Source organism: Pseudopodoces humilis, chromosome 1 (assembly GCF_049639895.1).
Source record: "Pseudopodoces humilis isolate 2021_Gansu_Grassland_sample_001 chromosome 1, ASM4963989v1, whole genome shotgun sequence".
NCBI classification, from domain to species: Eukaryota; Metazoa; Chordata; class Aves; order Passeriformes; family Paridae; genus Pseudopodoces; species Pseudopodoces humilis.
The window spans coordinates 49,288,283-49,315,930 of NC_142200.1; the positions used below are offsets into that span (position 1 = coordinate 49,288,283).

The window sequence follows — 27,648 nt, forward strand, 5'->3', positions numbered from 1 at the left end:
CAACTGGATCCTATTCTTTGAGTTTTCCAGATGGAAAATATAACAAACAGTTGCCTTGGCAAAGTGATCAGACAGCCCCAGCTGCTGTTCCTTCATAAATACTGAGAAGAAACATTTTAAACTATTAATTAGCTAAAATCCAAGCCAGAGACCTGGCCTTGATAAGAAATGCATATGACAAACTAGTGAGCACACATGTAGTTAAACTTTGATAGGTGGAAAAATAAAATGGAGGCAGGGGAATTTTAAAAAAGGCACTCATCAGGTATGTAATATGCTGGTTTTTACAGTTTCAACATTGAGCCTCCTTCTTTCAGTGCCTAAGAAATTAAGCAGAACAAAGACAGGTGTCAAGGCAGGGGGATATGACTGGAAGAGCCACAAATGCTGCAGGTTTCCATTTTAAAATGTTGGTTCCCTCCCCCCCACCCTATTTTTTCTGCTTTATATAAACAAGGTATAAAGATCTGTCAGTAAGAAATTGCTGGGGAGTACTCCAGCCTTAGCCAAGGCTTTAAGTGTAATTTTGGAGTTACTTACTCTTTAAGCTTAACTCTTGAACAAGACATTGTCTTCTGGTTTTGCCAGACTTGTAGGGATCTGCCTCATGCAAACCTTACCTTGCTTTACTTGAGACTCTGCATCCCCAAAGTTCATGAAAACCAGGAACAGTTCAGCTTGGTTCGACTTGTCATTAAAATCCTTAGCTAAAAGGCCTTGAAGAATGTAAACCCTGGAGTTACTCACAGACACTTTTTCCTTTTGAAGGATAAAACCTTATGGCATTATAAATGTGACTGAAGTTCTTAATCCAATGCCATCATAAAAACTTTGTATCACATTTGTATCTGGGGAAGGAGTATTATGTTTGTCTCATGTCCCCTCCTGAATTGCATTAAGTGCTGTGGAGTTGTAGTAGTTTGGGGAATCTAGCCACACTTTTTTTTTTTTCCTGGAAGCCCTCTGCTTCTCACATTGCTGTTTGCAATAGCTGGAGATAATCTGTTCTGTCACAGACCCTAGCTGTGGCCACTGGTGGTGGCTGCATCTTGCTCCTGGCAGGGCTGCCATGGACAAATACTTTCTTCTCACCATTTGATAGGGGATTTGTGAATTCAGAAGGAATTGCATTGCAAACACAGAAAAACTTCAGTTTTTCTGATCCAGTCTCGGGTTTACAACATATGTCTGTATGTCGTGCAGAGCATTAATTTTGAGTACTTTTCACAAATTTTTCTGTTGCCTGTGATCATGCAGCAACTGGTTACATGGGGTATGTGTTAACTGTCTTGCTCAAGACAGGGATAATGACTTTTTGTCTAGCCTTCCTGTAACTATTTTTTCCCTACCTCCCCACTGTAACTAATTTCTTTCTTATATTATCTTTTTCCAGCAGCTGTAGAAGAATGCTTTATTGAAATGAATCTCGACATTTCAGGAAGCAAGGACTTTAAACCACATCTAACTTTCTTGAAGCTCTCAAAAGCATCAAGGTTGAGAAGAAGGGTAAGTAACTGGATTCAAAAATATTTTTCCTGGGATTACTTTCCTTTCAATGAGATCCTAGGGATCTAAGCAATAATCATTGCAACCAAAGAACAATATAACTTCTCTTATTTAACCAAGTTTGGATATAGCCTGGTCAATGCAGTTGTGCTTGTTCATAGCTGACTGGAAGAAATGGAGTCTGTTGCTAATACTGTATATGGCTCTCTTGTGGAGTACAGACTGCTTCCCTTCCACTGTGGCTGGTCACAGCTGCACAAAAGCAATGTCAAGTTGTTTCCATAGGGGAGGATGGCTTCTGAGCAATATTTGTATTCTGAGTAATATTTACCTTAGAACAAGATTAATGTCCTGTTGGAAGTCAGGCTGGTGTCTTGATTTATACTAGAAATGTGTGACGTGCTTTTCTAACTTTCACTGTAGCATCGTATGGCATTGATCACAAATAAAGTAAAAAAAAACTCTGATTAGATTGCTCATTTCCCAGTGGAATACTGTCCTGCTTGTTTCCAGGAATAATACTTGTATTTATGAGGTCAATATATGGCAAACCTGAAACACTAGAGGAGCCTGCAGAAAGAAAAACAGAAAAAGCTATAATAGCTGAAGAAAATGACCTTGTTCAAGTACTTCATATTGACTTGATATTAGCCTTTTGTATACATGATAAAATCAAAGTTGGCTAGGACTGATAGTTCTGTGCTGGAGGCTCTTTCTTTTATACTGCCTATAGGGATTTTCACGAGCAGATGCATCTGCAATGTCTAATGCAAAAGGAAACTATAGAGTAGGCACGTAGGAATTACTGTTGACTCTTGTCTGGAGTATTTTCACACTTCCTCTTACTATGAAATTTAAAATTAAAAAATAGAATTGTAATTTCCTGCATGCTCTTCTCTTTTGATCTCTAGCACTAAATATAGCTTAATCTCGCATAACATGATTTATGTATATGTATTTATGCCATCTCCTTGCGTATATGTATATAAATATGCAAGTGTATAGTTCTTTGAACGTTAGAATATCATGTGGTGTGCCCAGAAGTGGATGCAGTATTCCTGGTGTGGCCTCACCAGTGCTGAGCAGAGGGGAATTATCTCTTTCAATCTACTGGCAGCATTCCTCCTAATGCAGCCCAGGATACCACTGGCTGCCTTTGTAGCAAGGACACACTACAGGCTCATGGTCAACCTGGTGTCCACCAGGACCTCCAGGTCCTTTTTCTGCAAAACTCCTTCACAGTCAGCTGTCAGGCTGTACTCGTGCCTGGGTTCATACTTCCCCTATGGTTGACCTTTGTGCTTCTTGTTCAGCCTCGTGAGTTCCTGTCAGTCCATTTCTCCAGCCTATTGAGATGCCTCTGGTTGGCAGTACCCTCTAGCAAATCAGGCACTCCTCCCAGTTTGTTATTAGTTAAGTTATTGAGAGTGCACTCTGCCCCAATGTATAGATCATCAATAAAGATGCTTAACAGTACTGGACCCAGTATTGGTCCCTTGGATACATCTCTAGTTACCAGCCTCCAACTAGACCTTGTGTCACCAATTACTATCATATGGAACTGGCTGTTCAACCAATTTTCAATCCACCTCACTGTTCAGTCAGCCAATAATTCGCCAGCCTTCTTTATGTTGATCTCACAGGAAACAGTGTCAAAAACCCTCCTGGACTTCAGCTAGTTGATATTCACTGTTCTTCCCTTGTTTACCAAGCGTTACTTGTTTCAGTGCAAATCTGTTTTCACAATAAAACCTTTGCTCCTAAAATATTATTTTTCAGGCCAGGACTGTGAAACTGGTGTAGGGCCATATGTTGAGTTGATTATTAGGGGCATGCGAACTCTGTAAGTCCATGTACAAATCTCCCTGAAGTTAGTAAGACATAACAACCCTAGACATAAGACATTATCTCAAAGACCAGACTGGAAGATTACTGTTTATGTGTTTGGAGATGAGATTGACACTGTCAGCTTACTGCATTTCTTTCAAAATATAATACAAATAAAAAGGAAGGGAACTGATTACTTTTATATATCCCATTCCTAAGTACAGGAGAAAAATCAGCCTTCCTAAATATTAGAAGATGCTGAAGTATGAGTAAGACAAAATATCACTTAAGTTATTATGATGCCATCTACTGGCTGTAATTACTTTCTTTATACCATAAATAACTGTTTCCCTGTAGAAAGGGTACTGTTTTAATATTTCACACAGTTGAAGTGCTTCTTATATGAAGCTTGAGAGGTAATTGCTAAGTATCTCAAGAATACTTTGCTAATGAGAGGTATGTGATGATACCAGTGGTGTAGCTGCAGACCTTGTTCTCATTTGTAGGGGAAGAGGAGCTGGTTCTCTTTAAAACTAATACAACTGTAAACTTTCACCCTGAGAAGCTGTGCATCTTTGGCTTCGGTTGTGTGTTTAAATATCCCAAAGGGCTGGAGAGCTCTTGGACTGTGTGCTTTTTATTCTGAATAGCTACCAAAGGAGTAGTATGTGCTGTTTGAAGATCAGGTTCAAAATGGGTGGAGTGACCCTGGAATAAATAAAAAATATGGGTTCTTCAGGTGTTTTTGACATCTACCTTTCCAATGAGCCAAAAGGGAACAGTTCACCTCTTAAGAGAATCCATGTCATTACTTGTAGTAAGAGCCCTCTCCAGCAGACAGACAAAGAAGTATTGCAGTGTGGGCTGTTAGCCTTTTGTGCTGGGCACTGCCTGGTCTCACCTCTTGCAGAGCAAAGCTGTGGATCAAGTGCCTCTGTGCTAAAGTGGAAAATGTTTGTTTCCTTTTATGCTGTTTTTAAGTAGATTCACTAAGATTCAGTGCAGGTCTGGAAGTAGCTGTGGTCTACCCTGGGTTGTAAGAGAGCATATGTGTTATTTAAAAAGTATTAACAAGCCACATACTTGTATTAAAATATTTGGTGCTTTTTAATGGAAGGGCAGTCCTCACCCTGCCCTCTTCTGGCTGCTTGATAAGTTATCTTCAATGATGTGACCTTACTCAAGTTTCCATTATCCTCCTGAGTTACCTAGAAAACAGCCCATGCGCAGCGTTTCTCTGCATTTCAGCAGAACTAGAACCTCGTGGCATTTAGGTGACATGTAGCTGCTGGCTCCTGATCAGCCTGGCTCTGACTGACACATGGGTGTCTCTGGGGCACAGAAAAAGTGTGCTGGTGGTTTATTTAAACTTTCAAGTGTTTTAGTTGCCTTGGGCAGCAGTGCCAAATGGTTTGATGTATTTGGTTATGAATCTATTTATATCTGCTTTTATCCAGGTGGCACTGGCTGTCCTCCCACAATCTCCATGCTGTGAACTGTACATATCCACCTGCTAATAAGTCTCTCATTATGAGGAAAAAATCTTGTAAAAATGCTTTCTTTTTTGTTCTTTCTCTGGTGTTTGGGAGCAGGTCTGAACAAACTGATTGAGAGTTCTTTGAGGCAATGTGCTGCAAGGAGCTCCTTGGAGCCTTGTTAGCTCACATACTCATTAGGCTAAGAGAAGGTGGGACTATTATCTGTTGCTTAATGATTCATCTGTCCTTCATTACATCTCCATATGTGCCCCTAGCATATGTGGTCTGCTATAGGCTAAATGCTTTGTGGTAGCCCCTTCTATAAATTGGCAGCCTGTTGCTGCCTGAATTAAAGACCCAGGAACCATGGAATTGTCAGGTTGCTCACCCATCCCTGGTGACACCCATGCAGGCCATGCTACTGTGCCCAAAACTGTTGAGGGGGAGAAAAAGAGCAAAGAAATCACTCTGAGGAACTGCTGCTTTTTGGTCCTGACAGTCATATATTGCAATGACTTCTAAGCACATGCTTTGCTAACAGCAAGAGAAGTTACTTTTCTTCATCTGAAAATAATGTGTCAGCATTTGAAAACACATCTCTAGGAGCGTACCCTTTCATTTGTGTGCCATGACTGTTGTAGCATTTGGCCATTGAGATACTGACAGTGCTTGGTAGATATCTAAGAGCTGCTGAGGTTTTCTTTTTCTTTTCTGGCTTGCTGAAATGAGCTTGTTTTCCCAGTAAGTCACTGAATTAAATTTATTTTGAATACTACTTTGCTCACAGGGATGAAGGTGCATGAACTATATTTCTAACCCATCTTTAGCACACAATTTAATTACTGTTATAGTGTATAAGCACCAAGGAAAAGGGTCAACTTTTCAGTCTGTTAAGGCACCTGTAAGATGAAACTGAGCAAAGTAAACTCTAGGTGAAATCAAGCAATCCTTCCTAAAGGCAATTATAAATTCTCCTGAAGAATCATTATATATGGTGAGAATAATTATATATGGTGACTGTGAACTTGCCTGAAGTATCTAACTAAAATTAGGTGGATGCATTTAAACAACAGTTGGTTAAATTGACATGATTTTGTTCTTTGGCATGTCTTTATTCTTGAGGAGGGTGGGGTAGATGGAGGATTTGGCAAAAGCCAAGCTTCCTATAACTTTAATTTGTACTGGCTGGCTTTTCTCAGCATCAACTTAAATACTGCCACGTGAAGTTGATGCTGTTATCCTAATCAGGGGTGAGATGAGGGTGGGTATTTTCTTTGCTGGGTTTTGTTAAGATAATACTTGACACACCTTCCTAAAGTGCATGTGTAATTGTACACATACATGAGACATATAATGTCATATTGCTCTTTCAATAAATAGGGCTTCAGGAAAATTTGTACGGATCTGTATAAGGAATATGAAGACAGCCACTTTGGCACAGAGGCTGTCAGTCGAATTGATCTCTGTGCCATGCGTAAGAAGAAGCAGGAATCTGGTTACTATTATTGTGAGTGTTCAATCTATGTGGGCTCCAGAGATACAGAAGAGAGTAAAGAACAAGAAATGCAGACAGAAGATGTGGGAGAAACAAGCAGTGAAGACCTCACAAACAATGTAGTGAAGGCTGAAATAGGAGCAACTGCTGCAAGCTGTAAGCTTGCCTCAACAGTAGTAGCTGATGATAAACCATCTGAAATTGTTGCTGAGGCCTCAATTGCAATTAAAGAAAAAGAAATCAATGAGGCAAAGGGACAGCCTGAAGCTACAGATGGAACTTTTCCTACAGCTGGAGATATCTGCTCGAAGTCAGTACTTGGTCTGCTGCCAGCAAGTTCAGATGTGTTGAAAAGCTTGGAAGTGGAACAAGAAAAAGCAAAGATAGCAGATGGTAGTTTGCAAAAAAATGAAGCAACAGAATATGCACCTGGTCAGACAAGTTTGGGATAAAGTTGTTGCAGTCCTTGGTGAACTTGGTGAGGGTAGAGAAGGCAGAGAGGTACAGTGGGGCTGACCTGCACCGGGCTGAGGTCAGAGGGGTGGGGATGGTGAATTCATCTTTATCAGGAGACTATCTTTTTTGGAGTCTGATTAAAAAAAGTAGAGCAAAATCTGAGGGGAGCATGACTGAATATTGTAATGGTGAAATGCCTAGCCCAAAACCTATACCATCAGTGTGTTGTGAGCATTGTACTGCAAAGTGAGCTGTGGTTTACAGAATCGGACCCTTCAGCAGTTGCCCATTGATACAAATGCTGTTGTTGCCAGATGCCTTGGTGCCCAAATGCACATCGCTACTTTGGTTGAGCTTCTTTCTGCCCTGCTTCACCCCCTGCCCTGGGCCTGCACCCTCAGCTTTTATCCTTTGCCTGACTGCCTTCTCTTTGATTACTGCCTAAAGACACCTCTCCTTGCTTAATTCCCTACATCTGCTCTCCTTTGTGAAAGCCATGATTGCAACACGATCATTCATTTCATGTCTGTAACAGGTAGATGGTGTTAGCTGTTAGCATGCTATTGTGAAGCACATGCTTTCCTTTGACCTAGTAGCTACTTAATGAGAAGATTATTTTGCCTGACTTATGGAAATAGCTTTTTTTTTTTTTTTGGAAGAAAATTAGGTATGGCACTAAATGCTTTTCCTTTGTTTTCCTCTTCCGCTCCTTTCCTTTATCTAAAGAATTGTCTTTACAAAATGCCTTGAGGAGGACACAAGGGACAAGAGCGCTTTTCTAACGCGAGGTTTTGGCCGGGGCTGGCGTTTCCTGGCCTTGCCCTTTGCTGGCCGAGCCCCGAGCGGGGCTGTGCCCGCTGCGCTCCCGGCCCGGCTGGCGGCGGAGCCCCGCGGCAGCGGCACCAGCAGATGGCACCGCTGGAGAGCCAGAGGCGCCGCGCAGGGACCGAAAGGGCTCCGTCGGGCACCTGGAAAACCTCTTGCTTCCCTTATTCTCCTCTAAATGCACATTGAAAAGGGATACTTTGTATTTTAAAAGCTATTTTTTTTCTTTGTATTTTTTTTTTCCGTGGAAGTAAAAAAAAAAAAAAAAAAGCGTGCATTTAAAAACAAGACTGTGTGATCAAGAAGTAGCTCCTCTTCCACACACACACACACAAAAAGTGTAGTAGCGTCAAGCATACGGTGTTCTGCTTCCCTACGAGGCGTGTGGGAATACACGTTTAGGCAGAATGGCCAGGATATGCACGCCGTTAAATTAACATCAGGCTGGTTTAAAACTTGTTACCAAACTTTTGAAAAAACAAAGAGCTGCATTTGTACAATTTTCACAGGGAGTGGGGGGAAACAACCCTCCCCAGCCAGCCACTGTGCAGGAGGAAAGGGAAGGCTCTGCATTTAATGAACCTGCTTTGTCCTCGCACTGGGGTCTGTGTCGGATCCCTTGTGTTGCAGTGCTTGGCAGAGCATTTATTTTTATGTCCCTCCACTGAAGATTGTGGACTTTGAAAAGGCTGTCCCCAAATGGTCTTCTAAATGCAAATTCCAGAGTAGCTATTCCCAGCTTCTCTGGGGTCTTCAAAAGGCAGCTAAATTGTTAGAGGAAGACTTCAAGGTTATTTTGCGGAGGACTTAAGAGTGACACCTCAGGGAATATCCCTATATTAAGGCATTCTGGATGTTTCTTTTTTTCAGGAAAACTTTCTTCAAATATACACTGAGGACACTGGTTGTTTTTTGTTTTTTTCTTGGTTTGTGGTTTTGGTTTTTTTTTTCCCCAATTCAGAAAAGGATTAGCAGCATCATTCATTGTAAGAACAGAAGTGGATTCAATGGCCCAGAACCAAATACACTTTACAACATGCTGTATTTCTTCTTATTGAAAATGTTAATTATCTTTTTATAGACAGATGGCACTGGAGTGTAGCAAAAGCATGGTGAACCTGCACTTGTAAACATTTGGGGGCTTAGTGTGTTCAGGTTCCAATTAAGTTTAATTCTGTTTTAGGGTTATTATAATGATAGTAGGGTAATTAATTTCACTTATCTTGGGAGTAGAATAACTTGTTTTGGGACATTAAGTAAAAATATATACTTAAGTTGTATCATTGTGATTAATCTTGACAATTCAGAATAGTGCTTGAAACCAAATATCTACCAAATTCATCTGTTTAGTCTCTAATGACAATCAAGTTAAAATAAGCTTTTGTAATGCTGTTCAAATAATAAGAACATATTTTCAGCTTTGTGGTAGAGAATATAAAAAGTATTAAGTCTTAAATTTTATTAGTGCTCTGCTTTAACCAAGAGTTTTTTGTTCCTTGGTATATCTTTATTCAAATTAATTTAAAAGTTTGATTATTAGACATAATGTAAAATAAGAGGGAGAGAGTTTCTGAAAAGAAAATATCTTTATACTGCTGAAGAAGATTAATTGTCCTTCTTTATGACTACTGTAGGGAAATTACACTGTGAAATTCAGATCCAGAAGGTAGTTTGATTCACTCTTTATGATCCTTGCCTTTGCTATTCTTTTCCTATGTTGTTTTTTTTTCCTATTTATGATCTGTAACTTGCCCGTTTTTTCCTTTGAGTAATTTTCTTTATAAGGATGAATAGTTTATGTAGAAATGCAACCTACTACTATATTGTAATTGAATTTAGTTGAATGTAACTTGAGTTATTGAAGTAATGATACTACGTTGGGGTTGGGGAGAACTTACAATAAATATTACCCATTGTGACTTTTTGTGCAAGTATTCAATGATGAATTGCACTGCAATAAGTACTTTCCAAGCAAGTTGAGAGGTGGCTTTGACTACAGCATCTCCCTGTGTCTCGGCTGTTTTAACTGGATGCTCGTTAAATGAGCTATTCTAATAAACAGGATGCCAAAACCAATGGAAATAATGTTCTGTAAATACCTCATCACGAATACCATGGTCACTGGTAGGCACTAAACATCACATGGGTCAGTTTTTTCCTGGATGTTACATATTTTGCAGGTCAGACACAACTAAGCAAGAGCTGTATGTCTCTGTGTTAAAACAAATGCAAATTATATTGGTTAGGTCAGCTGGCTTTCCCTTTCTGGAGTCTTGTACATTGCACATCTGCAGAAGAAAGCAGAGACATCTCCTTGTTTACCTATATTTCATGCCAGCCTCTTCAGCTGGAACAGCAGAGCCAGCAGGAAGGTGATAGGGCTTCTGCCTGAAGCTGCAACCATCCTGCCTGATCCCTCAACTAGGAGCAGGAAGTTACAGGGGGAGTGAGTAGTAAACTGCACCTCCTGGGAGCATTTTAATTTGCTTTTTTCTCCTGTTGTTAGCCACAGTTTCTATGGTGTAGTGTATTACTGAGGCAGAAGTCCTACATTATTTCTTTGTGTGCAGGTAGAAAGAATAATCCCACAGTTCAAAATATTTACCAACACTTGCTGTTGTTTGACATGAACTCTTATGTAAAAAACACCAACACAAAGGCGAAAAAAAACCCTTTACCAAATCTTCTACTTGGCACAAAACTTGAAGCAGATTTTTGCACAGGCCCACACTCCTTGCAATGTCACCCTAACCCCCAGCTGCAAAGCTGCAGGCTGAGCCAGGAGAGAAGCTTGTTTATGGCACTTTGGAGATCAGAGAAAGCTATGCATTTTCTCTGTTAGGAAATCTTCCATTCATTTCTCATCATATTGTCTTGAAACTAAAAGTAGTTATTGGAATGAAAGACAAATTCAATAAGTATTCCTGTTGAAAAAGCTACAAATGTTGGTAAATACCTTCTTTGGAGAAGTGGCTATTGAGAAGAACATGTCTGGGGGCCCATAAATCCTAAGAAAGTTAGTGTAGTTGTATGTGTTTTATTCTCAAAACCACTCCCAGATGGGTTTAAATCCAAGCACTGTGTTGCCTTAACACCTCTGAAGCTGGCTTCCAACCATGGCTTTTGGTCACTGACCTGTGCAGCAGAAACATGAAGCAAGTCTCATAAATAAAGTCTAAAAAAGACCATATATTACATGGGAGTACACTTTTCTGACTCATGAAAAAAAAAAAATTTAAAAAATATTTTTTTTTAAAAAAAGTGTTGAATGTCCACCCAAATGTCTTTCTTTTTCATTGTGACTTTTGATTTTCTAATCTGAAAAGTGCTTGAAAACATTAAAACCTTCTTTTAGAAATTATATTCAAAATTATTTTTATCCAGGTTGCAAGATGTGGGGTGTCAGTGCTTGGATCAGAGGTGGAAAAACAAATCCTGGTTTTAGACTGGGCATAGCACTTAGATAATTCTGTCTTTGAAATGAAAAAAAAAAAAACAACAAAACACCCAGTAAATTGCTTCATGGCTGTTTGCTTTGAACCTTCAGTTTTTTTAATGTAAAAAAGAGAGATGAGCACCTGTATGGGACAGATGCTGCATTTTCAGCAAAGAGGGATATAAACTACTATTTATTTATTTGCTGGTAGGTGCCTACTTCCACCTTTATGCTGTTGAGTAAGGAAACAGTATTACTGAATAAGAATTAAATGGTGGCAAGTAAGTGTGTTAGAGGTGATCACACTGAGTTTCTAATACACTTGTAATATTTATGAGATGTTAGAAGAGGCCAAGTCAAACAGTCTTCTCAAGTGCTTGTCAGTAGTGAACTGGAGTCAAAGATCTGTAGAGGATTTTTCTTTTCATAAATTCCCTTTGGGTAGAGGGCTAAGCTTAGGATGCCATGTGGTTCATAGGTGTTTTTCAGAATTGAGTTGACTTGAGGTTAAATCTCCCTCAGACTGCAGTGGAAGAAGTGCCATCAGTGACACTGAGGTCTTATCTAATGCTGCTGAGACCAAATCAAACCCCCAGTTTTCTGCATGATAAAGACTGTTATTGAGAGTTACTGGGAATACTGCTTGCTGAAATAAATTTAATAGAGAAGTGCAGATTCTTCTGCACAATATCTTTTTTAAGGCCTTGCCTCCAAGTACAGCACTCTGATGTGAACATGCTGCCTCACAGAATAATTAATTCTTCTGTCTGTATAAAATTTGGTTCATGGATTCTTGAGTCTTATCCCAGGGGATGCTATTTCCTTGTCTCAGGTGGCCTGTTGGAAATCCAGCCCCAACAGGGACCTTGGCCAGACAAGGAGGCCAAGGGGACTCTGGGAGATTTAGCAGCTCTGCTGACAAAAAGATTTTCTTCTCTCACCTTTAACTTCATGCAACAGATCTTTTTGCTCTTGACTTGCTTTACAAAAACCCACTAACTAGCCTCTGAGGCTGATACAGAAATTACTCCATCTACTAATTTCACACATAAAAACCCCAGAAATAATTATTTGCAGAAATAATCAAATTATATTGAAACAAATAAAACATAATTGAAATAAAATTATATTGAAGCAATATAATTTCAGCCTGGATAATTGAAACCCTTTAGGTACTGTTATGAAACCCTTTACAAAGTGAGTTATAAATAAATACATTATGATGCTAATATATTATCAGTCAAAACCCAAATGAATCTTGAGTTTTGCTTAAAGTAGAATTTGCTAAGTTGATTCACTGCTGCATCACTATACCACCTTTTTTAGCACTGCTTTTTCTGTCGCTGTTTATTTTCTATTCTACTCTTAGTTTATTCTTCTTCTAATGCATTTATCCAGTTGGGCATGGATAAATTCACTTCTAACATGGATAAATACACTTCTGAGTCTTCCATGATGCTTCTGTGCTTGGCTGCATTTCTCAGCTGGAACAGGATGCCCAACGTCACCCCTTTGGGCTGGTAAGGGCTCTGGGCTAGCTCGCCTTGGCAGCTGTCAGTCTGCTGCTCTGGTTTGCAGAGCCCCTCTTGCAGTGGGGGCACTGAGCCACCCTGAAGTCTCTGAGCTGCTGTAATCCTGCTTGGAATAACTGAGGAAGTGTACTGCTGACTTACTGCAAATGGAAAGCGGAGCCAGCACAAAATGGGATTGCAGTAATGTAGCATCAAGTGTACATCAGGGTCTCACAGAGCAGCACTTACACTTTCCTTTGCAGATGCTGGCTGTTTAAGATCAGGCAGAAGGGGCACAAGTTCTCCCTGTAGTCTCTAATTTACTCAGATGACTCAGAGAAGCAGCAGCAAGTTGCAGGATTTAGTGTCTTGGGCTGTCCTCTGTCAGGCTGGCTCTAACCTTGGACATGTAAGCATATCAGCCACCACTTGTCCATGCCTCATCCCTGGAAGTGTCCAGTGCCAAGACGGATGGGGCCCTGAGCAATCTGGTCTAGCGGAAGTGTCCCTGCCCACGGCAAAAGGGTTGAAACTGGATGTGCTTGAAAGTCCCTTCCTTAAATCATTTAACCCTTTCACTCAAACTATTTTATTTTTATGTAATGGTTCTTCCATGTTCCTGTTCCTGAGGATGCTGGGCTCCTCTGCAGGGGGAGGGGAGCTGCCACGCCAAGGCTGCTGCTGTCACCAGTGTCCCTTCTCCTCGCTGGCTAAGGGAGGGTCTCTGCTGCAGCCTGCAATTGTAGGAAATGTTCCACCAGCCCCTGGAGGGAGAACATCCACTCAGGACACACTACTAACAGTAATTTGGGGCCTGGAAACAGCAAGTTGGCACTAAGGATGTTCTTCCTTGGGAATAACTCCTGCCTTAAGTTGGGCCCTTTCCCATGTGCTTGACTTATGATGAGGTACTGATAAGAAGAGTTTCTCTCTCCTTTTGAGCAGCTTTCATGGGCTGTAGGTGGGGTCCTTGGCATTGCCTTCAGTTACTACTTGTTGGTTTTTTTTCTCCTTTTAATTTTTTTTTTTTTTGGGCAGCTTGTAGCAGGTTCAATCTAACATCCCATTTCTACCAGCTCATATTACCAGGTCTATGGTTTTAAATCCTGCTACACTGAAATCAGCTATTTCCTCATTGCCATCCCCATCTAGGACACCTGTTTTGCTCTGAGTGCATATGTTACCCCATGTGTTGCACCAGAACTTCAGTTTTTAGCATTTGGCTGTTCTCTGGGCTATGTAGAAGTAATGTCTTTTCAATGAGCATAACCATGCTGATTTATTTATGTAATGTTGCTGCAGTTGATGCAGATTCAAGCATGTGTAACAATTACTTACACTCTCTACCATAACATAATTATTCAATTAAACAAAAGCTGATTAAGTTGTAGCCCTTGACAGAGGAGAAACAGAGCAATTCTCAGAACTCTCCTTGATAGATCGAGACTTGATAATGCTTCTATATTTTAAGAGAGTAAACTAGTGCATTATTTACTGTTCCAAAGTCATGAAAACTACCCACTCCCTAGGCTGATCAAACACAGATTTTTCAAGAGAAGGCTCCATACTGGATATTGCTTCCATTTACTATGTGTTATATAAATAGTCTATCATCTCATGTCGTTGGAAGGAAAACAAAAGAGATTAAGCAATCCAGCATCATAGTATGGAATGTTTATCAGCATGTGTTTTAAATGGATATATTACTCACTTTTGAATCTCCTTTGAATCTCCTGCTAACAAAAAAGCTTCTCCATCCCCCACATTGCCACATGTATTCTGTTTTCATGTTAAAATATAAATGTCTTGTGAACATCTAAAGATATTTAGGGAGGCATCTTTATTTTCCCTGCACTTTTTAAGCATTCCAACTGCTCACAGGAAACAACTCATTTTAAAATAATTTGAATAACTTATGCTTTAATTCCCTAATGTTTTGACATCTTGAATTTACAAAAGTATCTTGGAATGTATGAACTGATGGTGTGAAAATTTCATTTCTAACAAGAAACTGAATTTTAGGGTGGCAATTCTAAATAAAGTATCTGTTGTCGATCCAAACCTGATTCTTATCTCCCACCATTTCTTCAGGCTGGGATTAAACAAGACACTTGTGTTCACTTTATCAATTTTGCTGAAACACATATGTCTATTATTTTTATAGTGGCAGAGTTACCTGAGTATATCTGCCTAAATTGCAGATTTATTATTGAGATTTATCTAGAGCTCTAAACTAAGCCAAGACATTTTGCAGAACATTTTGTGAGGTACTTAGTTGCCAGCAGGTGTTGAACCATGACAGATACTTACCTAATCTCTTGGCCAGAAAACATTGCTGTTGAGAAATCTGTTGCCTATATGAGAATTCAACCTTTTGGTGAATCATTAGGCAGCCTAAAATGTTTATTTGAGAAGAGGACTGCATTGGCCAGTGAAGTGCAGAGAGCTTTTATGGAGAGTGTCATGAGTGAACTCAGAGGCAGCCATAGGTGGAAGCAGCCAAATGCTATTCACCTGTCCTAGTAGAACTGCAACATTTTGTGGTTCCTCTTCTTGCCCACATTTGACAACCCAAAACTGCAAGGACAAGTACAATAGAAACTCAGTGACTTGTTTCTTTGCTTCCCATCATCAATACTGCCTTCTTGGTGGCATCAGAGATGATGCAACCTGCACTTTTGATGGCTAGAAGCCACTGACCTTCCATAGCTCATTTTTCAACCCTTTTCTCTCTTCCAAGATTGTCAGTGACAAGCATGTACCAGCCAAATGGCTACCAACACACAACACTGCTGCAGCATTAGAAGCTCACTGATCCCAGAACTATGCTACGGCTCCTGTTCAGGTTTTCCTCTCTGTGTGCCAGGGAGGAGGCAATATATCCCTGCAGAGAACATTGCTAGGAAGGCACCCTCACCTTTCCTTTGCACATTGGGCCCAAGCAGTACTCTAAAGAGTGGAAGTGCTTCATTAAGGTGAATGCACCAACTCTGGTTGAATGGTCTAAAAGAAATTACTTCCTTCCACAGCCTGCTTGTGGTGAGAGATGCAGCCTCAGCACTCACTCATCCTTGTTTCAGTGCTGCTGTTCCAGACACATTGCAAAGACAGACACAAGGACAGGAACTGTTCTGTTTGCATTTTCAAGCCTTGAGGTAGCCTGTAGTGTGAATTATGTTAGTAGTGCCAGCAGACAGTTTTGTTTCTGAAACCTGAAGAGCTGCTACTATCATCATCTTATGCTGTGTTACCACAATAAGGTAATAAGCAGTGCCAGACCTTACCTGCTCTCATTTTAAGTTTCTCATTTGAAATAGAATGTTATCAGCTGCCTAGTGTCATTTATGCCCTTAAATATACTGTAGGGAGGTCTTGCTAATTATTTTGTGTAATATTGGGTGTGATTAGTCTGACAGACAGTGAACTAAATGCATGAACTTCACATGCAGAAAAAGGCTCTGTTAAAGCTGAAGGATGGGTCTCCTGTTTGAGGATGTGTTCAAGGCTCTGTTCCACAGCAGGCTACTTGCATGGTTTGGAAACATCATTCGGAGGCAGATACCTGAACACCATCATCATTGCATACTGGTGCCTATACTTGTCTCCATTTAAAGAAAACAAAAATCTGATCTTTGCGCACTTTGTGGCTGTATCTCTGTCTTGTTTTCACAGAGGAAGATACTTGTGCTCGGTACACAAGGCATGATAGAGAGAAGTACATTAAGAGGTCATCTGATACTAATTTAATGGGGACTCTATAAGCATTTTAAATAGTAGTTTCTATTAGGCTCTGAGACCAAACTGCATTTCTTTAAAATGACTGTAAAGTCAGTGAATTAAAAAACTGCTATACCCCCCAGGGAGACCTAAAGTATACTCCAGGAATGAGGGAGGAAGGCTAGTCTATGGTGTAGCAAAGTATCATCTCATTAGGGATTTATCCTTATGGAGCTGGCTCTGGTGACTTTCATGTGCCTTTGCAAGGAGTTTTCTGTGAGACCCTGCCTGTTACAGGTTTCTTTGCTGCTCCAAGGTGTGAAGGGAGCTGCACTGCACCCTTTACCAAGCCATCTTTCTGCCAAGTCTTCAGTAGCTGCAAGACTTGCCAGAACTGACAGACATGTTCTGAAGTCCTGCTCCCTTAGATATGGCTGATCTAGATTTTGGCAACAAAATGGGAGCTGTATGGCATCGTCTCAGCCTGCTCTCAAGCAGGTCAGGCAGGATCATGCCAAATCTTATGACTGATGAACAAAATGCAGTCTGAGGCTGTGTGATGGTATTAAATCATCTGATGTGATGGTGAAATTTGAATGCTGAACATTCACTTTTTACTTGCCATTTTTAACTCCAGCTATGAAGTTTAGTGTCAGACAGGCTGCTTATTTAAAACCAAACCCTCTCTACCGATTTTTGTCTTCCAGTCTGAGCTATGTGTATGTATAGCTTGTCATATACTCAGGTAACTCTGCTACCATAAGAACAATAGAACTGTGTTTCAGCAAAACTGTTAAATAAAGTGAATACCAGTGTTTTTTTGTAATCCCAGCCTGGAGAAATGGTGGGAGACAAGAAAGGAAAAAAGAAAAACAATACTCAGAAATCATAGACTGAAACTTCTTTGTGCAGAGGAAGGTGAAGGAAACCTCACAGACTGAGTTATTAACAGTGATTTTTGACATCTGTTTAGTTTGCATCTCTTTTCATGCTGTCCCCAAATAAGTTTTCTGTCTCATTGCAATGTAATTTAAAAAGAATAACAATGGATAAAAACCTCTTTAAAAGTAGTATTTTGGCTTCATTGCCTCTGTCTAACTAAAATGCAGATAAGAGACTTACTAGTGGAAAATCACATGCCATGTTCCTCTATTTCCTGAATTATCCTGCAATCCAGTCAGATCCTTTCTAGAAGCATAATTCTCCCATCCAAACTTCAATGCCATTTTACCTGATTGTGTATGCCTCTATCAGATCTTCAGGGTTCCTTCTGTCTCCATGTTTGGAGTGAAAGCTAAATGCTAAAAGAAAATTTCTAGTGTCCTCACTTAGACTTTTCTGTTTTGGAGCTTCTAAAAATGGTAAATAGAAATTCTGGCTTCTAAAATGAAACAACAATGGTATACTCTTCTATGAAAGACTTTTTTCCTGTGGCTATGATAACCTGTTTATCCTCTCAGATTGTGCCTGCACATGCTGTAAATCTTATTCACTATTTGTAAGCCCAAACTTAAAACCAGTAAGTGAGTGACCTGGCTAAAGCATGACATTATTGCTAGTGACAGTCTTGGAGAGGTGATAGAAAATCTTTTTTCCCTAGAGTTAAAAAGTGCACACACCCCCCCCCTCCCCAATCTGTACTTTTATTCTCTACTAAGATTTTACAAGTCAGCTAGCAGTGAGCGTAATATTTTGTGTGGGTTTTGTATAGAAAGAAAAACCATTAAGTGTTATCAAAGGTTGTTGTTCTTCCAACTGAAACCCAGTAAGATTTATCATTCTGTCACTTCCTTTACTTGTAATAAAAACCGTTGTTTAATTGCAGTCATATTGCTACTTCTGTGTAAACTGTTTTGGCTGTGACAAAAAATTACAACAATCCATAACATCTGTATTTCAGATTGCAGACCCCAAATTATGTCAACAGTTACTTAATTTGATGTTTCTAAGTGAGCTATTGCTCAGTGTTGGACAGCATCAGTGCTTGAAAAGCTCTTAAAATGCATCTAAACAATACAGATTAATAAGCCTGAGTTACAGACTTTTGCAGTAGATCAGCTGATATGTCAACGGCTGAGGAGTTCAGGAAATCAATTCAGCCAAGCAAGCCAGGTTAATGCAAGGATTCTAAATACTTTGCTAGCCAGTGAAAACTGAGCCAGAACTGGGTTACAGTATGATCACGTCAGCAGCTTCTCCAGAGTCCTGAGGATTTTGTAACAAACAGCAGCATGACTGAAGTACAATTAGGGCATTTGCCTGTCCTCAGACTGGTCCAAACAGCAACAACAGTCATAATGAACATACACAGCCTCCCTCCTAGGTACGGGGGTATTCTGAGGGTTCAGACAGAAATCAACTTTCCTCTGGAAATCTTATGTAAATATTATAGCACTTCTATGCTAAAAAACCCAAATCAGACTAAAGGACACATTTCTAAACCAAAATCTGAGTTTTCCCTAGCAGAAATGTATGGCTAAGTATGCCATCTTAACATATCTTCAGGGACAATACTTCTCAAATATAGGGACTAATGATGCCTTCTTAATAAACACTAACAATTTTTCTAAACTAGTTAATTTTAACTAATTAATTGCTTCTTAATAAACCTGTGTGACAGCCCATCTCTTCCTGCAACCTGCAGGCAGCTGTATACTGGCGAGTAGAAGCAGTTCCTGGTGCTTGTCAAGGGCTGTGGAGGAAGCACTAGGTGGCAGGACACCAGAGAGGAAGGCTAGAAGAGACTGGATTGGAGGAAGATGCACAAACACCCGGTGGCAGGATGTGCAAATGATGGCCAAGAGGCAGCCTGGCAGTCCTGGGAAGCAGTCAGGGTCAGCTCAGAGAGACTGTAGAGCCAGTCAAAGCACAAACCCCACCACTCCCGTTGCCTGTGGGTAGCACCAGGAAAAGGTCAGCTCTCTACCAGCTGCTTGTACTAACAGCAGGCAGAGAGGGTGCACAGGGGTAGAATCTCTGCGGGTTTCCGACATTGAGGTGTTGGACTAACTTGCCTAGCTTGAATTTGAAACAAACCTCTCTGACTCCAACTTCACCTCTGTACCAATTGCTCAACAAATAGTTTTAAGTAATAAATCTGCAAAAATAAGGATTTGCAAAGACAGAGAGGCAACTTTCTCTGCTTATTAATTTATATGCTAGAAAATAATTTCTTGCTGCTGTTATTAAAAATCCAGCTCGACTGACAAAAGTTCATGTTTCAAATTTTTTTTGGCAACACAGGAACAAGCTATAATTTTACTTATTAAACACAAACTGTTATAATTTTGTCATTCAAAAGACTTTGCAGTAAATTAATCATCAGAATAATTACTAGCCTGCTCTGATTTAAATCAATCTAAAGAGTAACCAGAAGCTTTTAAAAGATGCTTTTTTTTTCTTTTTTTTTTTTTTTTTTTCCCCCAGAGCACACTTCAGATGACAGAAGAAATATTTACTAATATTTTAAAAAGCATGTTTCCCATTCTCAGAATAAAACAAACCCCTGTCACACCTTCATGAAGATTCCATGCCCCGGTAAGTAGCACACAACTTGCCTTTTCCCTTGCACCTCCATGGAAGGTTTTAGTGTGGAAAATAACAAACAGGATGTCTTCAGCTCTGTCAATAACTAGAATCTGCATCAGTACCAGGTAATTCTGCTCACATGTATCTCATAAATCTTGCTGGAAGTCACAGGAGAAGGAGTAGAAGCACATGCCTGTGGAGAACTGAAAGATCCATAAAAATGCCAGCACCAGCTGAGCCACCTGCTCACCACTTCCTGTGGTGCCTAATCCAATCCCATGCCAATCCAGGCACCTTCACAGCAGATTTTTGCCAGCTGTGTGATAGCAGTTTAACAGCAAAAAATGCCACAGTGATGTTCTGTCAGTGCACTGGTTGCCAATGACAGGAGGAAAAACATTACCACCTGGATGTCTCTGTTGCTCAAGAGAACAAGCACAAGCACCTTCTGTTTCTCCAGTCTCAAGACACTTAAATGGAAAATTATTTTTTTCTTTTCTTCTTTTCTTTTAAATTAGCCTTATTTATTATAGAATTTTGCAGGCTTACTAAATGTAATTGTATTTAGAGATAGTTATAGTCCATGTCACAATGTACTGTAAGTAAATATGTAGCTAAGCACTTTAAAACATGGAATCACAAGAAAAATTTTAATTGCAACAGAAAGATTTCTGTCTGCCTACACATTGTGTTTGTTTAATGGAGATTTTTCTTCCCATAGTAGAGAAATGCCACATCCATATTTAAAATCAGAAGTATTGACAAAATCTACTGAGTGCATAAAGCTGTTTTGACAAAACATGAGTGCCTGTCATGCCGCAGCTACAAAAATGAAACAGCTCAACAATTTACCAAAACTCTGTCTACAGACAAGGTATTCTCTAGGCTTCAGGAAACCTGATGCTTTTCCTCATGAAGGAAGAAATCCTCATCATGGTGAACTCATTGAGAAACTGCTGCTGACTTCAGCACAGCCAACTGCTCTGAGACTGACAGGGCTTTCATTATGCTTTAAAATTAAGCTTATGTACATGCATTCACAAATAGGAACCTCAACAGCAGAAAGACTTAATGCAACAGTTATTAGGGAACTGAAAAATACAGAAAGAAGATGATGCAGTTCAAGATTAATCTCACAAAAAACCTAATCTGAATAGAAGATCAAACATTTAATTTTTTTTTCCCTTAGCATGTCAAAATCTCACATTTCTTAGGCTGTCTGTCACACAGTACTGTCAGAAATGGAGACGGAATCTGCTGGTTGAATTACAGTGTGGTTTCTCAAGGACTGAACCAGTATTTATTTTGAAATTTCACATAAATTATTAATTACCTCCTTAAAAGTATAAGCAAGCCTTTGGCTTCATAGCATTTCTATACTCTTTCACAGTATAAAATGAAACAATTTTTGATATCTGTAATTACCAAAATAAAGGAATTTTTTGTAAGTTTTGTTTGTAAATATTTTATTAAAAAACATCTTTTAATGCTATTAGTCAATACATGTGTAATAATACTTTGATAAAGTATCATGTAGTAATATGTATTTTGGATTCAGGAATGTAATGGTTTTAACTAAATCATCAGAGCTCTGTTCTGCTCCAGTCTCTTCTAAGCTGTCATTTTTTCCCAGAATTTAAACAAACTCATTCTTTGTCAAGGTACATCATCCTTAAGGCCTTACAAACGTTTTAGTAATTGAACCAAAACAAAGAGAGAGCTCAGCTTTCTTTCTGAAGACCACGTTGCTTTTGAGCTTAAAAAGGTGCCTGCAGCTTTCAAGCAGTTAGTGGCAAATCAGCAAGAAAGAAATCAGAGGAGAAGAAGGGGCACTTAAAAATCAAAACAGTAAAGTGCACAGCTATATCATCCAAAATTGTATTAATCTGATCCAAAGAACTTGCTGGACTCTGGATATTTAATACAATTTGGCTTGCATGAAACATACAATCACGATTAGACAGAAAGGATTTTCTTTTTTCTTCCTGAAGTCATCTACAGGATCTATGGAATTCAATTTTCAAGGGTAACATAGTGCAGCTCTTTGGATATTGATTGGTTTCCTAAGTCCACAAGGAGATGAAGAAGCGGGGTAGGTGTGGAGGGATGCAAGGTGTCCTCCTGCCGTCTCTGTTTTATTTAGATGCCCGTACTCTCCAGTTCCCCATCCTCCAGCCCTAATGCAGCATGTGACCTAGAAATCATAAAGAGTTTCTCTTTATTTGTATACTGTCTTTGAGTTTCCTGGGATTGCTCCCCTGTTTGTTCTCTGCTGGTAGCCTTGAGGGGGTCCATCTGCTCAACTGGTGCCTCCTCACAGTCCTGAATTTTACTGGCTGCGGTATTGGCAACTGACTCCAAGGAGGTGCCTGCCTCCTCCAAGTGGCTGTAGCCCTTATTGCTGCTGGAAGGCTCGGACTGGGAGCTCTGGGAGTCCGTCCTGGTGATGGCAGGAGGAGCTGAAGGGGGTGATCCCCCCAGATCTAGAGGTCTGGAGTCACTAGGAGATGCCTTTACCAAGAGGCTGGATTCTAAGACCCTCCTGACAGCTGGTGACCGAGGTGGCTCAGGGGAAAGGGGACGCCTGGCGTCAGGCAAGCAGCTGGTGCTCTGCCGCCTGAGAACCACTTTTTGCCTCATTGTCCCACAGCTTCCCTTGATGTGGCCGCTGCTGAGGTCAGTTAGGCTCAGTTCAAACTCCCCCCGTGGGATCTCCTGGGCTCCCCGTTCACCAGGTGGCCTCTGCCAGCCTCCGCCTCCACTGCTTGGCCCCAAGGGCAGGAGGGTGAAGGTGCTCAGTGAAGAGCCGACGATGGAGCTGGCCGTGCTGCACCTCTCGCAGCTCCCCGGTGGGCTGCAGGGTGGGCTGGTGACAGGGTGGCCAGCAAGGGCAGCACGCTCCTGGCAGATGCTGTACACAGCCTCAGCCAGGCTGGGTGGCTGTGGTGGGGCGCAGAAAGAGGAGCGCTGCGGTGAGGACACCAGATCCGGTGGGGAAAGGGAGACACCCAGTCCTGGTGGCCAGGAGCTCTTGGCCAGCATGGCTGCAGCACCCAGGCCTTCCCCACCAGGCTTTAGCTCCAGGCCCCGGGATTGCACGTAGTTGACAAAGCCATTGAGAGGGGCTGAGGCCGGGGTGCCTCCATCCTTGGACCGCAGGCTGTGGGCGTCAATGACGGTGGAGTAGAGGTCACGCAGGTTGATGATCTTGGTCTTCTTGTCACGGTTTTCATGCAGCACCGCATTGGCGCAGATGAAGAGGAAGATGCCGATACCCATGATCAGAGGGCCCAGCACCTTCAGCTTGTCTGAATGCAAGTAGCTCGAGAAAAGACGGAAAAGGAAACCAGCTGAGGCCTGGGGGGATGAGGAAGCAGGGGCGGACCCACCGGTGGTAGCAGTGGTGGAGGCATTGGCTCCAGGGGGCGACTCCAGGTGGATCCTTGCTTGCACCCTTCCCTGGCTCTGGGAGCGGTTTGTGTGGGTGCCACCCTGTGGTGCTGGGTGCCGGCCCTTGCCAAAGCTGCTTTCTCTGTACACCTGGCTGGGCTTTGGCCAGTAGCCCACCACAGCCAAGGCGATGCCCACCAGCAGTACCAGGATGCCACAGAGGGCAATGAACCCTGAGAGGGAGCACAGCTTGAGCTTGCCTTTCACCACCACCACGTCATTCTTGCGCTTCTTTTTGGCCTTGCGTTTGCGTTTGGGGAGTTGGCTCTGGGGTTTCAAGGGGTCCTGTTTCCTGGCCGAGATCCTCAGGAGGCCTCCAGTGGCAATCATGGCTGGCTACCAGCACACTGCCCCCCACGGCCACTCCAGCTCCTGCAGTGAAGGGGAGAAGAGAAGGAGATGAGAACCAAGGACAGACCTGCAGCACAAGAGATGTCTCCGCTTTCTCTTCCTCGTTCAAAGTCCTGGTAATTAAAACCCTGAACAAGTGGGATGGAAGGTGACACCAACAGGCAGATCTCCCTTGCCCAAACAGCTCTTGTGTGTGAGCAAGAAACAGGCAGACCAACAGCATCAAAGCAGTCACGTGTCCCACTACGCTGTTGCCAAACAGCTAATTAATTACTTTATACTCCAGGTAAATGACAGACCTAGTAGTACCCACTAGAGTAAACAAACAAAAAAAAAGATCTTGCTCATTTCAGAAGGAGTTTGCAAAGCACCAGAGCTCAGAGAATACCAAGTCCCACTCCTTGATATGTTCTGGGGTTAGAGTGCACAGTGACTGGTTAGTGATGTCATGAAGGATTTGAGGGGATGAGAGAAATAAAAGCAGGGAGCCAGTATATTTGATCTATAGATACCATTTGTTTCATTACACTACTTACAAATTACTGAAGGGAGGGCTAAACGTATTACTTGACTTGCTTAAATGAGTGGGAAAGGAATTGCTGTGAAATGCACAAAGGAAACATTTAAACACTGCAAAGTGGTGCCTTGTGAAAGTTTTTTCCTAGCCATTTGCACTTGATCTGCAATATTAGAAATTCATCTCTTGCCTGCGGTCCAGAGGCATCCCTAGTTCGGGAACATGTGTGATGTTCCAGGTAACTGTTATGTAACACTGACAAATACAACCCCCTCCCCCCTGCCCTCAGAAAGGGGAGATGGCTGGCAGGTAAGAGATGGCAGGTCAAATCCTATTAAAGGAGAAGTGAAACCCCATGAGTCACCCGGGGAAACCCTAACGAGTGCTTGCAGAGAAATTGGCAGAGGACTAAACACTGAGCATTTGTGGCTTTTGTCTTGCTGGACCATCAGAAGTCATCTCCCTGTTCCCGTGATCTGAGCTAAACAACACAGTGTGTAGGAGCATTTCTGCACTGTGCAATTCTTTTTGGAACCTATTTCTTCATGCTACTGAGAAGCAGGATCCCCTCCCCCTTTCCTCTTTCTTAGCATCCTATTATTTTTTCTTTGACGGGGCAAAAGATGACATCACTGAATATAATACGACTCACAAAGTTCAATTAATTGCACTGAAAGGCGATTAAGTAAGCATCTAAAAAAAAACCTGCTTGTTCCTCTTTGACTGTTCAGCCTTTAAATCCCATCTCTTTTCCATTCTAATGCCAGAATTGCCACATATGCAGTAATATTGTGTCCCATTTACTCTGTTTGTATTTTTCCCAGGAAAAAAAAGATGGGTGTTGTCAGCAAGGACGTTGTTAAATTACTCTCCGAGGTACATCACGCTCAAAACAAAGGGCAGAGATTTCTCTTTCCTATCCCTGAACTATTTATTAAAAATAGAAAAAAAAAAAAAAAAAGCGCATTTTGTTGATGCAAAAGTGCAATTATCGGGGCATGCTTCGCTGTAATTGCCGATTCTTTGATCTCATTTTCTGCTGCCCCACTAGCCAGCTGCCCGTCTCCTCTCCACGGCGATAACAGATGGTCATCAGCTCCGAGGAACGCTCCCAGTCCGGCATCGCCCGGCACTTAGTTTCGGCGATGGCGAGAGCAGCGCTCGGCAGGCGAAGGAGGGCACGGCCGGGCCGCCGGCCACCGCCAGCGGCCGCAGTGCCACGAAACCCTCCGGCCGGGAGCCGCGGGGCTGGAGCCACCTCCCTCCCGCACGGACGGACTGCGATCCCCCATCCAGCCCCGGCAGCCGGTCCCGCAAGCACCACGACCCAGCCCGGCAGAGCCCAAACACCTCTGTAACACTCCTAACAGGACCCGGCTTAACTCCGTCCCCGGGCTCGCACGCGGGACTCACCGGGCTCGGGCTGCCGGGACGCCCGGCACCGGCTGCTGGGGCGCCGCTGGCTCCGGCTGGTCCGGCACAGCGCCGAGCCCCGGACGGACGGACCGAGCCGCCGCTCAAGCCGGGGGTGCCGCGGTCACTTACCGAGGAGGGCCGGGGAGAAGTCCGGGCGGGAAGCGGGCGAGCCGCCGTGGGGAAAAAACTTTCCAGCCCGAGCGAGCATCCCCGCCCCGCCGCCGCTCACGGCCCCGGGCGGACGGGCGGCGGGGCTGGGCCGAGCGCCGGGCCCCCCCTCGCCCCCGCGGCGGCCGCCCGCCTCCTCGGGCAGCTCCGCGGGAGCCCAGCCCCCTCGCCACGCCGCATCCTCCCCTCGGCGGGGCCGCCCCCCGCAGCAGCGCGCCCGCCCTCCCGGCGGAGCCACCGCCTGTACCGGTGCCGCCGCTGCGGGCGGAGCGCCGCTCCGCGGCTGGCGGCCGGACCCGGCGCCGTTGCCAAGCGACGGGAGCCGTGACACAGGGAAATTGCGGCAGGGCGGCCCCCGCCCCCGCCACCTGCGCACCTGCGCCCGCCCGCCGCCGCCTCGCCCCGCACCCCGGCGGCCCCGCCCGCGCAGGCACCGCCCCGACCGCCGCGACAACCCCCGCGCTCCTTTCCACCGCTACCGTCCGGGCAGCATCGTTTTCAGCCACCTCACCTATGGGGTTTTCCTCCCCGCCCCCAAGTTTGCCGGAACCCTTAGGGAGAAAGTCAAGAGGCAGAAAAGAAAGAAGCAAGAGGTTGAAGAAGAAAGTGGCAGCTGAGATCCATCAATGGTGTCACCCAGAATCTCTCAGTTTCAGCAGAGAATGGGAAACAATGTTCTCTTTCGAGCTACTTTCTGAAAAGTATTAAAGATTAAGATTAAATTGAAGCTATCACCTTAGTGAGACATAACCTAATGTGTCCCCTTACACTGCTGCGCTTATTCTTGGGGGAAGATTGCTGCTGATTGCTTTAGTCAAGTCTTATTAGAGGTTCACCATGATCTAGAAAAGCAAATCTCGGGCAGGTTTTCCAGTAAATACAGAAGAATCATCCTGTGGCTTGGGGTCACTCCTGAATGTACATAGGAGAGTTTGCTAGGGTGGATAGACTGTAATCTTGGGGTTTTGTACAGTAGCCTTAAGGGCTCTCTCGAAGCTGGAGTTTTACCTAGCCTGAGCGACGCCAGCTTTCTGCAACCTCTACATGACCTCTTGGGTGGAAGACTGTGGGTAAAACAGCCTGGCAAAAAGCAAAGGGCAATAATGAAAATATTTGTCAAATGATGTTTTTAAAAATAAGTGTTCCAACACAGACTGGGAAAATCATCACAGAGGTTATGCATATTCAATTAAATTGTATGTATTCCAGCCTCAACAATTCTGCAATTCTGTGTTCACCGAGACCATGCTATTTTGTATCTTTCACTCCAACCATCAGTGCCCGGTTTGAGACCAAACAAATCCTAAAGCTGCACATATGCATTTTAATGTCATTTGCAGTTTGTCTCAGCAAAATCATTTGGGACACATTTTTTTAGTACATATATAACTTTTGGTTATGCAACAGGCTTGAAATTTAAGATTTATTATTTAAGAACTTCTTTTGAATTTGTGCTTTGAACCAAAATCTTTTGACATGCTGTAATTTGCTTTGTGTTCAGCCCAGGCTATCAGAGGAAACCAAACATATCACATCTGTTTCCACTGGAGACCTGTATAACATCAATAATGCAGCATCACCAGACTCTCCCTGAAAGATTCTTGTGTAAGAGAGAGAGAGAAGAAGAACAAGACTGATTTTTTAAAGGGCAAAGAACTCTTTTCCCTATCTGAGTCATATTTTCTATTTCTGTCAAACTAAACCATTCTATTTAGCTATCTTCTTTATACAACAGCCCTTTTTTTTGCCATATTTTCATTGCTAAAGTTTTGAGTGATTGGGCTATCATCACATTCACAGTTTTCAAATAACTCTTAGCAAAATGTGTTGTAGGTGAGGCCAAATCCTGGAAAACAAGAAATATGTTCTTGGATGAAAAGCTCCTGAAGGTGTTGTTCTGTGGCAGCTATCAATGTAATCTTAATTTGCTCTATGTGTTAAGAACCAGTTGTACGATGGCAGGCTGA

The 27,648-nt window shown here is 42.5% G+C and overlaps 2 protein-coding genes across 3 annotated transcripts in view; one reads left to right on the forward strand and one right to left on the reverse strand.

Annotated features, from left to right (window-relative positions):
* LOC148185095 (uncharacterized) overlaps positions 1-9,672 on the forward strand; it is a 35,740-nt gene extending 26,068 nt beyond the window's left edge. Inside the window, exons 5-6 of one of the 2 annotated variants that reach the window (XM_088057383.1) lie at positions 1,394-1,506; positions 6,192-9,672. In XM_088057383.1, coding sequence (XP_087913509.1) covers positions 1,394-1,506; positions 6,192-6,758 — 680 coding nt within the window. In that variant the 3' untranslated portion in view covers positions 6,759-9,672. The remainder of the gene's footprint in view (positions 1-1,393; positions 1,507-6,191) is intronic. The other variant, XM_088057392.1, reaches the window with a different exon arrangement.
* Positions 9,673-21,221: 11,549 nt separating this feature from the next.
* On the reverse strand, positions 21,222-25,766 carry TMEM200C (transmembrane protein 200C). Its single transcript, XM_005517248.2, has 2 exons — positions 25,643-25,766; positions 21,222-23,601 (listed from the first exon to the last, which is right to left on the reverse strand). The coding sequence occupies exon 2, from the start codon at positions 23,557-23,559 to the stop codon at positions 21,919-21,921; it is 1,641 nt and encodes a 546-aa protein (XP_005517305.2). The 5' UTR covers positions 23,560-23,601; positions 25,643-25,766; the 3' UTR covers positions 21,222-21,918.
* Positions 25,767-27,648: the final 1,882 nt, after the last annotated feature.

Excerpts from the sequence above, each read along its gene's own strand:
- TMEM200C (XM_005517248.2), bottom strand. The coding sequence starts at position 23,559 with ATGATTGCCACTGGAGGCCTCCTGAGGATCTCGGCCAGGAAACAGGAC.